This window comes from Dama dama, chromosome 3 (assembly GCF_033118175.1).
Source record: "Dama dama isolate Ldn47 chromosome 3, ASM3311817v1, whole genome shotgun sequence".
NCBI classification, from domain to species: domain Eukaryota; kingdom Metazoa; phylum Chordata; class Mammalia; order Artiodactyla; family Cervidae; genus Dama; species Dama dama.
The window spans coordinates 60183072-60199313 of NC_083683.1; the positions used below are offsets into that span (position 1 = coordinate 60183072).

The 16242-nt window shown below is 38.6% G+C and overlaps 1 protein-coding gene across 2 annotated transcripts in view; it reads right to left on the reverse strand.

Moving 5' to 3' along the window:
• Positions 1–15750, reverse strand: part of NUP107 (nucleoporin 107) — a 51580-nt gene extending 35830 nt beyond the window's left edge. Inside the window, exons 1-7 of one of the 2 annotated variants that reach the window (XM_061130475.1) lie at positions 15621–15750; positions 13621–13712; positions 13015–13101; positions 12197–12312; positions 10211–10355; positions 5142–5245; positions 182–309 (exon numbers count right to left, since the gene is read on the reverse strand). In XM_061130475.1, coding sequence (XP_060986458.1) covers positions 182–309; positions 5142–5245; positions 10211–10355; positions 12197–12312; positions 13015–13101; positions 13621–13712; positions 15621–15628 — 680 coding nt within the window. In that variant the 5' untranslated portion in view covers positions 15629–15750. Of the gene's footprint in view, positions 1–181; positions 310–5141; positions 5246–10210; positions 10356–12196; positions 12340–13013; positions 13102–13620; positions 13713–15620 lie in introns of those variants that run through there. The other variant, XM_061130482.1, reaches the window with a different exon arrangement.
• Between the last annotated feature and the right edge of the window lie 492 nt (positions 15751–16242).

Here is a 16242-nt window from a genome sequence, read left to right on the forward strand (position 1 = left end):
ATTTTTGGTAGTTACCAACTTTATGATTTAATATTCCCCTCTTTCCTCCTAACTTACCTCTGACAGCTAAAGGCATTAGACATGGTAAGCATCATAAAATGGCAGAACCTATTTCCAAACACACCTCATTCTAACTTCTAAGTTAACTGCCAGTTTATTTCTGAGTCCTACACAACTTTACCTATACAAAGAAGCCAGCAGCCTCCATGTGACCATCTCCTGTTGAAGAAGCCAGAGCATGCTGGCTGTTTTTGAAAACTTCTGAAGTCCAGGTGTTGCTCGGCTCACTATTTTATTCAGCATATTTACCTGAATTAAAGACACAAATGTAAAGAGGTTCTCTGTAACTCTGAGTCACAACTTCGTATTTTTCAAGTACATAGTACCAAAAGTACATATTTACATTACAAATCTTTCCTGTCTACTGCCTTTTTTAATTAAATGTAATATAACATTCCCACTAGAAAGGGCCTTAATTTGAAGTAAGGTGTGTCTAGGTGAGTGTGTATGTAAAAGTTTAACATACTCGAGATTTCAGATTTAACAGTAACAGCCATGAGTACATTTTTCTTCCTGTAGATCAACCAGAAGATAGCCAAATCTAACCTATGCCTGGTAAAATCATATATCATGAACCAACACAGCAGAATGAACATTAAAAATAAGATACTTTCAAATAATCTGAAAAATTTATACCATATACAAAAAATTAAGAAATATTCTCCAACTGGTACCAGTCTTTTCCTAAGACTGGTACAAAAACACTGCCTTTTTTTCTTTTTTTTTTTTTTTGTCAAAACTTAACCAAAATCCCTCCTTGCTGTAAAACAGCAGTTCTTTACCACTTGAGGACTTTCTATGAAAGTCTAATGAAACATACAGATATTCTCCACAAACACACACCAAATTACTTAACAGATTTAAGAACCCAGGGTAAAGGAAACTTTTCTCAAAGGTTGTGAATATTACCTTTTATCAAGGGCAATTAAGAAACAGGATTGGTCTCATTCAGAAAATGAAGAAAAACCACCGAAACAACAGGTTTCCCCACCTCTAAAAATGGATTCACAAAGTAATGTTACTTCTGTATTAAGGTCAGTGTTTAAAAAAAGTACTACCTGTACTTCTCATTCCTTTAATAAATCCTCTATTGGAATCCAAACTCCAGTGATTCACTAGGTGATTATTATTGCTTTTGTTATGTAACAAAGCTATTGATTTTATAATGGAACAATTCAGAAACTCATTATTGAAACAACATTCAGTTCAGTTCAGTAACTCAGTCTCGTCTGACTCTTTATGACTCCATGGACTGCAACACGTCAGGCCTTTACTCAAACTCATGTCCATTGAGTCGGTGATGCCATCCAACCATCTCATCCTCTGTCATCCCCTTCTCCTCCCGCCTTCAATCTTTCCCAGCATCAGGGTCTTTTCAAATGAGTCAGCACTTTGCACCAAGAAGCCAAAGTATTGGAGTTTCAGCTTCAACATCAGTCCCTCCAAGGAACACCCAGGACTGATTTCCTTTAGGATGGACTGTTGGATCTCCCTGCAGTCCAAGGGACTCTCAAGAGTCTTCTCAACACCACAGTTCAAATGCATCAATTCTTCGGCGCTCAGCTTTCTTTATAGTCCAACTCTCACATCCATACATGACTACTAGAAAAACCATGGCGTTGACTAGACGGACCTTTGTTGGCAGAGTAATGTCTCTGCTTTTTAATATGCTATCTAGGTTGGTCAGTTTTTCTTTCAAGGAGTAAGGTCTTTTAATTTCATGGCTGCAATCACCATCTGCACTGATTTTGGAGCCCCCAAAAATAAAGTCTTCCACTGTTTCCCCATCTATTTGCCATGAAGCGATGGGACCAGATGCCATGATCTTACTCTTCTGAATGTTGAGCTTTAAGCCAACTTTTTCACTCTCCTCTTTCACTTTCATCAAGAGGCTCTTATAGTTCTTCTTCACTTTCTCCCATAAGGGTGGTGTCATCTGCATATCTGAGGTTATTGATATTTCTCCCAGTAATCTTGATTTCAGCTTGTGCTTCCTCCAGCCCAGTGTTTCTCATGATGTACTCTGCATATAAGTTAAATAAGGGTGACAATATACAGCCTTGACGTACTCCTTTTCCTATTTGGAACCAGTCTGTTGTTCCATGTCCAGTTCTAACTGTTGCTTCCTGATCTGCATAGAGGTTTCTCACGAGGCAGGTCAGGTGGTCTGGTATTCCCATCTCTTTCAGAATTTTCCAGTTTGATGTGATCCACACAGTCAAAGGCTTTGGCATAGTCAATAAAGCAGATATAGATGTTTTTCTGGAACTCTTGCTTTTTTGATGATCCAGTGGATGTTGGCAATTTGATCTCTGGTTCCTTTGCCTTTTCTAAAACCAGCTTGAACATCTGGAAGTTCAAGGTTCACATGGCTTGCAGAATTTTGAGCAGTATTTTGCTAGTATGTGAGATGAGTACAATTGTGTGGTAGTTTGAGCATTCTTTGGCATTTCCTTTCTTTGGGATTGGAATGAACACTGACCTTTTCCAGTCCTGTGGCCACTGCTGAGTTTTCCAGATTTGCAGGCATATTGAGTGCAGCACTTTCACAGCATCATCTTTCACGATTTGAAGTAGCTTAACTGGAATTCCATCACCTCCACTAGCTTTGTTCATAGTGATGTTTCCTAAGGCCCACTTGACTTCACATTCCAGGATGTCTGACTCTAGGTGAGTGATCACACCTTTGTCATTATTTGGGTCATGAAGATCTTTTCTTCTGTGTATTCTTGCCACCTCTTCTTAATATCTTCTGCTTCTGTTAGGTCCATACCATTTCTGTCCTTTATTGTGCTCATCTTTTCATGAAATGTTCCTTTGGTAACTCTAATTTTCTTGAAGAGATCTCGAATCTTTCCCATTGTATTGTTTTCCTCTATTTCTTTGCAGTGATCACTGAGGAAGGCTTTCTTATCTCTCCTTGGTATTCTTTGGAACTCGGCTTTGGAACTCATTCAAATGGGTATATTTTTCCTTTTCTCCTTTGCTTTTGGCTTCTCTTCTTTTCATAGCTATTTGTAAGGCCTCCTCAGACAGCCATTCTGCTTTTTTGCATTTTTCTTGGAGATGGTCTTGATCCCTGTCTCCTATACAATGTCACAAACCTCCGTCCATAGTTCATCAGGCACTCTGTCAATCAGATCTAGTCCCTTAAATCTATTTCTCGCTTCCAATGTATAATCGTAAGGGATTTGACTCAGGTCATATCTGAATGGTCTAGTGGTTTTCCCTACTTAGCTCAATTTAAGTCTGAATTTGGTAATAATGAGTTCATGATCTGAGCCACAGTCAGCTCCCGGTCTTGTCTTTACTGATTGTATATACCTTCTCCATCTTTGGCTGCAAAGAATATAATCAATCTGATTTCACTGTTGATCATCTGGTGATGTCCATGGTGGTGTAGAATCTACTCTTGGGTTGTTGGAAAGAGGGTGTTTGCTATGACCAGTGCATTCTCTTGGCAAAAATCTATTAGCCTTTGCCCTGGTTCATTCTGTACTGCAAGACCAAATTTGCCTGCTACTCCAGGTGTTTCTTGATTTAAATGCTCAACAAAGGTTGGCTATTACCATTATTTCAATTATTATTGAAGCTGTTTTCCTTTTCTTTAAAATAGACAACTTTTTGTGCAGTTTTAGATTCACAACAAAACTGAATAAAGTACAGCAACTTCTCATTGCTTTCTGCCCCATATACACACACTCTAACCCCCGACTATCAATATCCAGTACCTGAGTGGTACATCTGTTACAATCAATAAAACTACACTGACATGTCATTATTACCCAATGTCCATAATTCACAGAAGGGTTCGCTCTTGGTGCTGTACATCCTCTGGGTGTGAGAAATGTGTAATGATGCACCCACCATATAATATCATTATAATGCGCTCAGTCTCATATGACTCTTTGCAAACCACTGGACTGTAGCCCACCAGGCTCCTCTATCCCTGGAATTTTCCAGGCAAGAGTACTGGAATGTGTTACCATCTCCTACCTAGCCTACTTCTACTCATTAAATATCACTCCCCTAAAAATCTACTGTGCTTCACTTTCTATCCTTATCTCTCCCTGAACTCTGGCAACTACCAATCTTTCTATTCTCTTTAAGTTCTCCCTTTCCCAGAATATCATACAGTTGGAATCACACCACACGTTCCTTTGCATAGCGGCTTCTTTCACTTAGAGATATACATTCAGGGTCCATCCTCAACTCTTTATGGCTTGATAGCTCATTACTTTCAAGGGCTGAGTAAGATTCCACAGACTGGATCAACCAGTTGATTTACCCATTCTCTTACTAAAGGACATCTTGATTGCTTCCAAATTTAGGTTACTATGAATAAAGCTGCTATAAACATCTATGTGTAAGCTTTTATGTGGACATAAATTTTTTAATCTTTGGGGTAAATATCAAAGAGTATGAATGCTGGATTATATGGCAAGAGTATGTTTAATTTTCTAAGAAACTGAGAGAGATTATGGTCCAAAGTGCTATCATTTTGCATTCCCAAAAATAATAAATGAGAATTCATGTTCCATATCTTTGTTAGCATTTGGTATTGTTAGTGTTTCAGATTTTGGTCATTCTAATAGGTATATAGTAGCATTTTGTTTTAATTTGCAACTCCCTAATGACACATGATGTGTTTTAAAAAGTTTTTTCAATCTTCATTTTATATTGGAGTAGAGTTGATTTACAGTGTTGTGTTGATATTAAACATCTTTTCATATACTTATTTGCCATCTGCAGATCTCCTCTGATGAGGTGTCTGTTTACATGTTTTGTCCATTTTTTAATTGGATTGTTCATTTTCCTATGGTTGAGTTTTAAGTTCTTTGTATACTTTGGGTTTTCCTTTCTCAAAGTTGCAGAATCCTTCTGTCCTTAAAAGAAATACTATAAAGACTCTCAATGTGTAAAAAGTAGATCTGCTCTGGCTGACCTTCTAACTATTCCATGCCTGCCGCTACATTTCTAAGACATCCTCCTTAAATACAGGAAGGAAATTCACAAGCTAATGTTGTTCAGAAAAAACTTGATTACTGAAGTCTGACCAACAATGAAGTGAAATAACTTACCTGACTACTACAAATGTTCTCATACTCTTCTACAAGGTCAAAAACAGTAGTTGAAGAGTGCTTCAAAAAAGACTGCAGGAAATCAGAAAACATACTCATGGATGCTAGAACACAATAAACAGAAGAGGAACAGACAAATTAAGTCTCATGTTTCCAAGTCATTCTGTTTGTTTGAAAACTTAAAACATAGCTCTAAATCCTTTTTTGAAACTACTGTGTTTTTAAAAGTACATAATTGTGGTAAAATACACGTAACCAAATTTATCATTTTAACCATTTTTAAGCATTCAGTGGCAGAAAGTACATTCACAGAGCTGTGCCCCCATAACCACCATCCAACCACAGAACTCTTTGCAGAGTTTAGGTTTTTGCAAACCTAAAACCCTGGAGAGCCAAGGCAATCCTGAGAAAGAACAAAGCTGGAGGCATCTCACTTCCTGATTTCACACTTTACAACAAAGGCTAGTATTCAAAACAGTACTGGCATAAAAACAGACACACAAATCAATGGAACAGAACAGAGAATGCAGAAGTGAACTCCTACATATACAGTCAAGAACTATTTGACAAGGGAGCCATGAGCACTGAATGGAGAAAGGGTAGTTTCTTTAGTAAACAGTGCCAAGGAAACTGGAAAAATCACATGCAGAAAACCAAAACTGGATCCCTATCTTACACAACTCATAAAAGTGAACTTGAAATGGATTAAAGACTTAAACGATGACTTTCCTGGTGGTCAAGTGGTTAAGAATCTGCCTGCCAATGAAGGGGATAGGGATTCAACCCCTGGTCTGGGAAGGATCCACATGCCTCAGGGCAACTAAGCCTGTGCATCACAGCTACTCTGAAGGCCATGTGCTGCAACGCTTGAGCCCTTGGGCCCTAGAACCCATGCTCTGCAACAAGCAAAGCCATCGAAATGAGAAGCCCATGCATCGCAACTAGAGTGCAGCCCCAGCTTCCCACAAATAGAGAAAGCCCATGAGCAGCAATGAGACCAAGCACAGCCAAAACTTGGAGGAAAAAAGAAAGACTTACATGAAACCTGAAACTGTGTAACGCTTAGAAAAAAATATAGGGAAAAAGCTTCTTGACATCTGTCTTGAGAATAATTTTTGGATGACACCAAAAGCACAAGCAACAAAAGCAAAAAATCAACAAGTGGGACTATATCAACTAAAAAGCTCTATATCAACAGCAAAAGATACAATCAACAAAATGAAATGGCAACCTATGGAATGAGAGAAAATATTTGCAAACCATACATCTCATAAAAAGTTAATCTTCAAAATATAAGAATTCATAAAACTCAAAAACAAATACGATTTAAAAATAGGCAGAGGAACTGAACAGACATTTTTCCAAAGATGACATACAAATAGCTAACACGTACAGGAAAAGATGCTCAACATCACTAATCAGCAGGGAAATACAAATCAAAACCACAGTGAGATATCCCCACACATCTGTAAGAACTATCATCAGTCAATAAGACAAGAAATGGCAAGTGCTGGTGAAGATGCAGAGAAAAGGGAACATTTGTGCACTACTGGTGAGAACGTAAATGAGTTTAGCCACTATGGCAAACAGTATGAAGGTTTCTTAAAAAATTAAAAACAGAACTACCAAATGATCTAGCAATATCTCTTCTGGGTATATATTCAAAAGAAATGAAAACAGGCCAACAAAAAGGTATCTACAGGAACTTCCCTATAGATACAGTGGATGGGAATCTGCCTGCCAATGAAGGAGACACAGGCTGATCCCTTGTTTGGGAAGATTCCACATGTCATGGAGCAACTAAACCCGTGGGCCACAACTACTGAAGCCCATGTACCTAGAGCCTGTGTTCCACAACAAGAGAAGCCGTCGCAAGCCCGTGCACTGCAACGAACAGTAGTCCCAACTCCCTGAACCCAAGTAGAGAGAGCCTGCACACAGCAATGAAGACCCAGTGCAACCAAAATAATAAATAAAAGGAAAAGGCAGCGGCACTCTCATTCTCACTGCGGCATTGCTCACTGCAGCCAAGACAAGAAAAAAACCCAAGTATCCACCACCAGATAAACATAGAAAAGTGGGGTGTGTGTGTATACACACACACACATACACATACATATATATGTATGTATGTGTATGTATATATATATAGGCCTGCCCTGGTGACTCAGAGGTAAAGAATCTGCCTGCTGATGCAGGAAACGTGGGTTCGATCCCTGGTTCAGGAAGATCCCCTGGAGAAAGAAATGGCAACCCACTCCAGTATTCTTGCCTGGGAAATTGCACGAACAGAGGAGCCGGGCGGGCTACAGTCTATGAGGTCACAAAAAGAATTGGGCATGACTTAGCGACTAAACAACAACATATTAATACATACATAAACACACACACACAACCAGAATATTTTTCAACCATGGAAAAGTGATCTGCTATTTGCAACAGGATAGACCCTGGATAAACCCTGAAGGCATTAAGTAAAATAAATTTAACAGAGAGACAAATACTGTACTGTATCACTCATGAGGAATCTAAAAAAGCTAAACTCAAAGAACCAGAGCCTGGAACAGTGGTTTCCAGGGTCTGGAGGATAAGAGAATTGGGAGATGTTGGTTAAAGTGTACAAACGTGCAGTAAGAAGATGAGTAAATTCTGAAAATCCAACGCACAGCATTGTTACAGTCAATAAATCTGCCCTACATAGTTCAAAGTTGCTAAGAGATGAGATCTTAAATGTTCTTCTCACAGAAATGATAATTATATAATGCAAAAGTACCATGGAGGTGTTAGCTAACACTAATAATAGTATTACCATGTGCAAGTGTATCAAAGCAATATGTCATACACTTTAAACTTACAGAATGTTACGTCAATTTAAATAAAAAACAAAAACTAAAAACCCTAACACTGTAACTCTCCATTCTCCCCTGTTCCTACACCTTTGCAAACATTATTGCACTTTCTATGAGTCTGACTACTCTAGGTGTCTCATGTAAGTGAAATCATACAGTATTTGGTCCCTATGCTACTGGCTTATTTCATCAAGCATAAAGTCCTCAAAGTTCATTCATGTTGTAGCATGTGTCTAAATTATATTCCACTAAAAAGTTATTAATCATATTTTAATCCTTTATCCATCAATGGGATTTGGGTTCCTTCTATCTTTTGTTCACAGGGCTATGAACAAGGAAATACAAATCTCTTTAAAATATGGTTTTCACTTCTTTTGGAATATACTCAGAGGTAAAACTAAATCATAAGGTAATTCTACTTTTAATTTTTTGAGGAACGACCATATTGTTTGCCACAGTGCTGCACCATTTCCCATTCCCACCAACAACATGTAAGAGTTCCAATTTTCCCATATCCTTGCCAACATTTACCATTTCCAGTTTATTTGGGGATTTTTTTGTTTTTGATAGTAGCCATCTTAATGGGTGTGAGATGCTACCTCATTGTGGTTTTCATTTGCATTTCCTTAATGATTACTACATCCATCCAGTGCTCAGTCGTGTCCGACTCTTTGTGATTCCCTGGACTACAGCCCACCAGGCTCCTCTGTCCATGGGATTTCCCGGGCAAGAATACTGGAGTGGTTGCCATCTCCTTCTCCAGGGCACCTTCCTGACCAGGGACTACATCTTCATCTCCCGCACTGCAGGGGGATTCTTTACCACTTGAGCTATACTGAGCAAATTTTCACGTGCATAATAGCTACTTTTGTATCTTCTTTGGAGAAATATCTATACATGTTCTCTGCCCACTTTTTAGTTGGACTATCTTCTGCTACTGTTGAGTTGTAGTTCTTTTTATATTCTGAACATTAATTTTTTGAGATATATGACTTGCAGATATATTCTCACATTCTGTGGCTTTCTGATTCTATTGACTGCATTTTCTGACCCATATTTTGATGTAGTCTAATTTATCTATTTAGTCTTCTGTCACTTACAAGTCTTTTAAGATTCCAAAGATATATTAGTTATTAGTCTGTCAACAATTATTACAAAAACATGAGCCACATTTTAAAACACCTGAATTACATTTTAAGTACACCATAACAAAGTAACTGGGAAAGTTGTAGCAGGTTCTAAAATGACATGCTTTATTCAGGGGAAATATATACACCCTACTATAATACTGTATAATATCTAAGGCCTCAGCATGGTTCATACTAAACATGAAATTCTTATATTTCATATATTAAGTACAAAGCATTTCTGAGTTACTCATTTAAATGCTTATCACTGGCATATACTACAAAGCAGTGGTCACCACAGTGTTAAAGAGAAGGGTGCTGAAATCAGACTGCTCAGTTTCAAATCCTGGTGCCATCACTTCCTAGCCAGGTGAGCTCAGGTTACTTAATTTTTTTGAGCAGCTGTTCCCTTTCCACAAAAATGAAATAGTTATTGTATCTATTTAATGAACCATGAAATGAGTTAACGTGCATACAGTGGTAGGCATACTGACTAGCTTGTTAGTCTATGATGATAAATTAATGAAGAATCTATGTCATAATGTGCAGGTATAATAAAAAAAAAAAAAAAATGTGCAGGTATAAGCACATTAAAAGCAAATGCTTTTTCCCAAAAGGGAATGGTAATAACCAGCCTAAAGTCAGAATGGTCACAATACTATTTGAAGAAACAGCATTAGCATTCAGGCCAAAATAAAACATGTCAACAATGTCAGATATAAATGAAACAAAAAGAGAAGCTCTCTCAACAGCACAAGTTTGGAAAGAATAAAAGCATTAGTGACTAGTCTAATAACCTAAGAGGCAGCTATTTACACTGAAAAGATTAAATGGCAAGATGCTGCTCCAACTGAGAACGAAGCTGAGGTTCTCAACTTTCTAGAGTTACTACTGGGTTGGCCAAAAATTCCACTGAAAAACCCAAACAAACTTTTGGCTAACCCATTATCATCAAGTGGCAGAGCTATTACCATAACTAATAAGCATAACAAAAAATATTTTTTAATATTCAGGAATAGGAGATAATTTCCTTGATTGATCTCAGTAAAAGGACAAACTATTGTGCTACAAACAAAGTCCAAAGCTATTTTACCAGCTTCTCCAGGATCATCCTCACGTAACATAACAGCGCTGAGGGTCACGTCCTCCGTCACACTGTGAGGCTCTGCGTTTGTGAAGAGCCCCGCACGCTGTGATGAGAAAGCAGTGGCCCAGTTACTGTCATCCAGGTTAGTCACCTAAAGATAAAGGAGATACAGAAAAGTAATGTGGTTATTGCCATTGAGTGAATAAAGACTTCAGTACTATTAACATTTTTTTAAAAAAACATGTGCTTTTCACTTTTACAAGATAGCCACATGTGTTCTCTTCGGCAGCACATATACTAAAAAGATAGCCACATGACTATTTTGTTAAGGATATTATGGCTTTGTTTTCTTCTTTGCCCCACTCCATACCTTTTTGCTCTAGTGAAAGTGTTAATCACTCAGTTGTGTCCAATTCTTCATGACCCCATAGACTGTAGCCCACCAGGCTTCTCTGTTCATGAATTTTACTGCTCTAGGACTACTTCAAATCAAGTTTTTAATTTTGGGAAATATTACGGGATAAATGACTCAGCTTCTTAAACAAATAAATGATAATGAGAAAAAAAGGATGATTTAGAAACTTAGAGATTCAAATACTTGGGACATACCACGCAAATGCAATGTGTTAAAAAATCCAGGCATGAGCAACGATTAAAATGTACCTTTAAATTAGTCTCCCCAAGGGAAACTAATGGGTGCTGGGACCCTGTATATTAATGAGATAGTAACTATGGGCTGAGCAGAGTTTAGCTTCAGCTACCAAAAGACTGATTTCCTTCTGGGTACTCATCATCATTAGCACCCAAGTCAAACTGAAAATCTTACACAGTAGTGATATTCTGCATTCAGAAAAATGTTTTGTAGGTCGACACATGATAAAATCAACCAATGTAACAAATAATTGTACCTCCTTCAACCACCTCTCACAACTGATACTAAAATTGGCAAAACAAAATCAAGAAAACATTTTTGACTACAAAGTAATTTCCAAACATTCTGTAATAATCAATACATATTTACTCTATCCTGGCCTTTAGAAGAGTAATAATTTTACTATTAAACTGGCAGTTCTGAAGCACTAAATAATAAAAGTCATCATCTTATGTTGAAACCTAAAAGCAGTCAATTCACTCATGTTTCTAAGTAGAATACAAATAAATGTTGCCAAAATAAACCAGCTTCATAACCAGAGTAAAATTATTCAATGACTAGATCACTGTTAGATACTAACACTCTAAAATATTTCAAAGATTGTTAACCTTCTAAGACAAGGAGAGGTTTAATATGCAAAACCATTCCTTTGAAAACACATAATTTAGACAATTTCTGGTGTGTGTAAAACTGTTTTTTCAATAATCACAGAGCCAAATAAAGGGCCCTTTTCATCTTGTTCTTGGAACTAAATGAACCATAATACTCTACTAGTCCAACAAAACTATTCTGTTTTAATCTTCTCAGTTAGACACAATTCTTTCTTTCTCTATAGGGTATTTTAAGCACCTAGGTCAGGTCATTCTGCATTTACAGTCTATATGACACTTCTTTTGCTATTTTAAATACTGTACCATAATGATTCCTAAAGAGTGTCTAACTTACTTTTCCTCAAATTTTCTCTTTTCTCTCCTTTAATGCTTTGTTCTTCTTCCTTATGACAGTCTTCATTGATTACTCTTGGCCTCCTCTTCTATGCTTCAAAACAGGGCTCAGTTTTTACAGAAACTAGCAACCAATCAGAATTTATTTATTCTGATCAGTAAACTGTCAGATTAGTACATTTTATCTGCATCTAACTGCTGTTGGTGTCACAGTTTCCACCTATGACGTAAGATGCTTACAGGTCTCAGTTTTCTGGAAGTCTAACCAAAAAATGATTTCAACCTACATAACTGAGTTACTTTTATTAAGAATAAGACTTCAATTAAAGTTTTTAAGCTAAATATCATACCATAATTTAAAAAGGGGGAAAATTTCAGCCCCATTTTTCTACATACCATAGACAGATTTCCCAAGAACCCTGAAGACTGTGTAAGCCGGGGAGACCTCCCTCCAGTTCCAAGAATGCAGGATACATCTGGCTGCCTCAGTAGGCTCCGGCTTGGTGGAGTAACTACAAGCAAGAAGTTAGTAAAGAGAATCGGAAGCGCATGAGCATTGATCATGAAAATGAAACAAGCAAATAAAAACAAAATAATTTTCACTTTTCAATTATTTAGATTCTAACCAAATAAATACTTTCAATATTAACATTTCTATAGTATAAAGATTTAACTTATTTTTCTAAATACGAACTTTTGGTACTACTGAGCCCACCAAAAAAACTTTACTGCAAACAGAGATGCTTTCATTATAACATAACTGAACATAAAAAAAAAAAAAAAGACACTCATGAGTTCATGAACTTATCAAATTCTAATTTTATAAAGCATACTATAGTATAGAGGACATGGGCTCTAAAGTAAGCAGATTATGATTTGAATTCTGAGCAAAGGATTCTAAGTCAGTCAAGGCACAGATCATCCCAATTGCCAAAATTCATACATACTTACATACTTATCTAGCTATTTTATCTGCATTAATCAACTTCTCTAGGTCTCATGTACAGTTTCAGCAAAATAGAGACAATATCTACTTCACAGCTATTACGCAATTATGTAAAGCCTTACACATGCTAAGAGTTCAACAAATAGTAAGTGCAATCCCTATTATTTGCTCTTAATTAAAAATAATTTATAAAATATAATATATATTATAGTATTAGCTGCTATTACTGTTATCATTATTAAATGCTTTAAAAGCAAAAAAATCTTACAAGGTTGTCGAAATGAGCTGGGAGTTCGGGGCATAACCTGGTTTCTTGGAGTGGTATTAGAAAAAATTTCATCTTGGGATGCCCGAACTACAGGAAATGTTAAGGAAAGTTTTTCGTATAGAAAAAAACATCATTAAAGTTAGAATGAACCATATTTATACTATACAAAATATGTGAATACCGTTTTTCAAGGACAAGGTATTCTATAGCTACCATATTTTCTATGCGAGGAGTAAATAGTTCCCTTTCCCCTTTAAATTCTAGTTATCAGTTACTACAGTCCTGAACTAAGAGCTCAAGTCTTAGGTTACCACACACTGAACTAAGAGTTCTTAGATCTCAAATAATAAAGATCTAATCTCAGCAAAAGCTAACCACAATAGGATAGCAGTAAAATGGAACATCCTTATTCTCAGGGAAATATGAATCTCACTGATTTGCAGCATTATATTTGCCAAATAACACATCAGGAGAGTTAAAAAAAAAATTAATTTCCACAGTATTTTATTATTACAGCTAGTGTTTAACATCGCTCATGGAAAGTCTGCACTGCTAATTCCGAACATGTTACAGTGTTCATGCTGACGCTTAAGACGCAAAGGATACTCAGGGCTCTTTTCTGGGCACTCTGCTTGCGAGCAGTCCGAGTCACCTCTGCCTCCCGGATCACAGGAGATGACATCTCTCCAAAGCCACTCCTAAAACGGCAATAATCACATTCACGTGAATGAAATGAGAACGGACCATCTGCAAAACCTTTATCATTACGACTGGAGCAAAGGATCCTCAGTCAGTCAAGACACAGATCATCCCAACTGCCAAGTCTTTGTTTTCTTGTTGCTAATACTTCTCTGCCTCCAAATCCAGCTTCTCTCTCAAAGTCCTGCTCAAATTTTACCTGCATAAAGTCTTCTCTGACTTGTTAATGTTTTCCTCCTCTGGAATTATTTTAACACTTGGAATCTAAATCTGTATTCTAGCATTGCTTTAAATAATTGCTTCGTGAAGATAAACCTTTCTTCGTTGGATTGAGGAGGTTCCTAAAGTTGCAGGAACTCTTAAAAGGATGTTCTGTAGTCTCCAAAGTACTTCAAACCATGGATACTATTGTTTAAGCTGGTGACTTGGGAGGCTAAGTAAAAAATAAACCTAATAAACTGGAAAGAAATGATCCTTCAAGCTTTTCTTCCCAGAGTAGACTAAGGGTGTCTCCTGTCTCAGCACTATTATAGTCCCAGACATTCTCAGCCCAACGTCTAGAAAATAAATTGTGTGTATTATGAGACCTGTATCTTAAGAATCTAATGTGTATTTCCTCCACTTAAAATCTTCAGATAGATATCTCTGGCCTACAGAATCAAGTCCAAATTTCCTACCATGGTTTTTATAATCTGACCCCAGCTTACCCGTTCAGCCACAAACGTCACGTCCATACAAACACACACTGCATGTGACCACTCAGCTACACTTTCATATCATTACACCTCTGTACCCATGCTTCTTTTCGGAGGCCTACATTCACCTCTTTGGTCTATCTGGTGAATACTTACTCATCAAACAGCCTCGTGGAGTCTAGAAACACATATCCAGGTTGGCAACTTGTTTCTTGGCTTCCTTTGTTAGCTTCCTAACTGATCAAGTTCCTTAACCTCTTTTAGCCTCAATGTTATGTGTGAAAAGAGGATCACAGTAGCTACCCTCATAGGATTGTCAGAAGGATTAAAATAGCTAATATACCATCACAAATGCTTCCACACACACACACACACACACACACACACAAATCCGCCGGCAAAGTAGGAGACGCGAGTTCGATCTCTGGGTTGGGAAGATCCCCTGGAGGAGGGCATGGCAACCCACTCCAGTATTCTTGCCTGGAGAATCCCATGGAGAGAGAAGCCTGGCCAGCTGCAGTTCACGGAGTCGCAAAAATCGGACACCACTTAACGACTGAACAACAATAATACATTTAAAGCGGTTAAGGCAGTCGATGTAGGCTACTGCCACTATTCAAAGACCACCTAGAATGTATCCTCCTTTGAGAGGTCTTCCTGGTACTTTCCATGACAAGGAGACTTCATTGCTCCGTTTGTTTTCCCACAAAGTAGTACAAAACACTCGTCATTCCGCACTGCTCCGTCGTCTCCTCCACTATACGTTCCCCGAGGCCAAGAACCTTGAATAACTCATCTTTATGCAGGGGCCTACCATCGTTCTGAGGTCATAGAAAGATTAACTATTTGGTGCTGAAACCTGTAATCAGGAAGTCTGGGGTGAGAGCCCGTTCCGTCACTGTCTGGCTTTGTGATCTCGGGCAGTAACTGAGCATCTCGAATGCCGGGCCACCTCCGACCTCGCCCACCCCTGGAGCGCGAAAGTGAGTAGATGGCAGAGTTGCCATGGGAACCAGAAGATTATCATTAACCATACCCGTCCCCGGCCGAAGCGGCCTTTCTCCCTTAACTGCAGTCTCCCAGCCGGAAAAGGAGGCCTAGGGTCAGCACCCAGGCCCTCCTCTGCTTCCTGAGTCGGGTTTCACCTGTTTCATTCCTCCAACACGCTGAAGAGGAAAGCGACCGAGCTCAGCCGTCTCCACCAGAACTCACCTGTCCATGGCTACAGCCTTCTCCACCGAGAACGATGCAAACTCAGCTACAGTTTAGCCACCGCGTTTCAGCCTTCCCGCTCTCCGGAAGTAAACCCTTCGACCCGGAAGCAAGTTCTCAAGTTCTCGCGAGGGGTAGGAGGGAAAAAGAACCAACTTTCCCTCTAGGCGCATGCACAAATTCTTTCGCCAGCAGCCGCACGCGCGGTCTGCGCAGGCGCAAAGTAGAGTCGGGGGTTGATGGCGCCGGGCTGGGCAGGGTCGGACCAGGGGCGGGGCAGGAGCGGTAGGAGGCGGGGCCTGACCGTTTAGCCGTGCTGCGCGGCCGCCACTTTCTGGACTGACATTTGTGGGCGTGGTCCAAGCGCCGGGGTTCTGCTGGAGGTCCTGGTGTATGTTGACGGTATAGAAAAACCTGAAGCCATTTCCTCATACTCTATGAGAAACAGCCTGGACGTTGAATTCAGACGTGCCGGTTCTGCCCTCATATGTCTGCTTGTATGTCTTTGACTATACTCACCTTGTTTGAGCTGTCGTGTAAACCCCTTAAGTTTTTGAAACTGTTTTCCATGATGGCTAATTATTCTTTACTTGGTATATTTCCCTATTAAGGAGAAAATGAT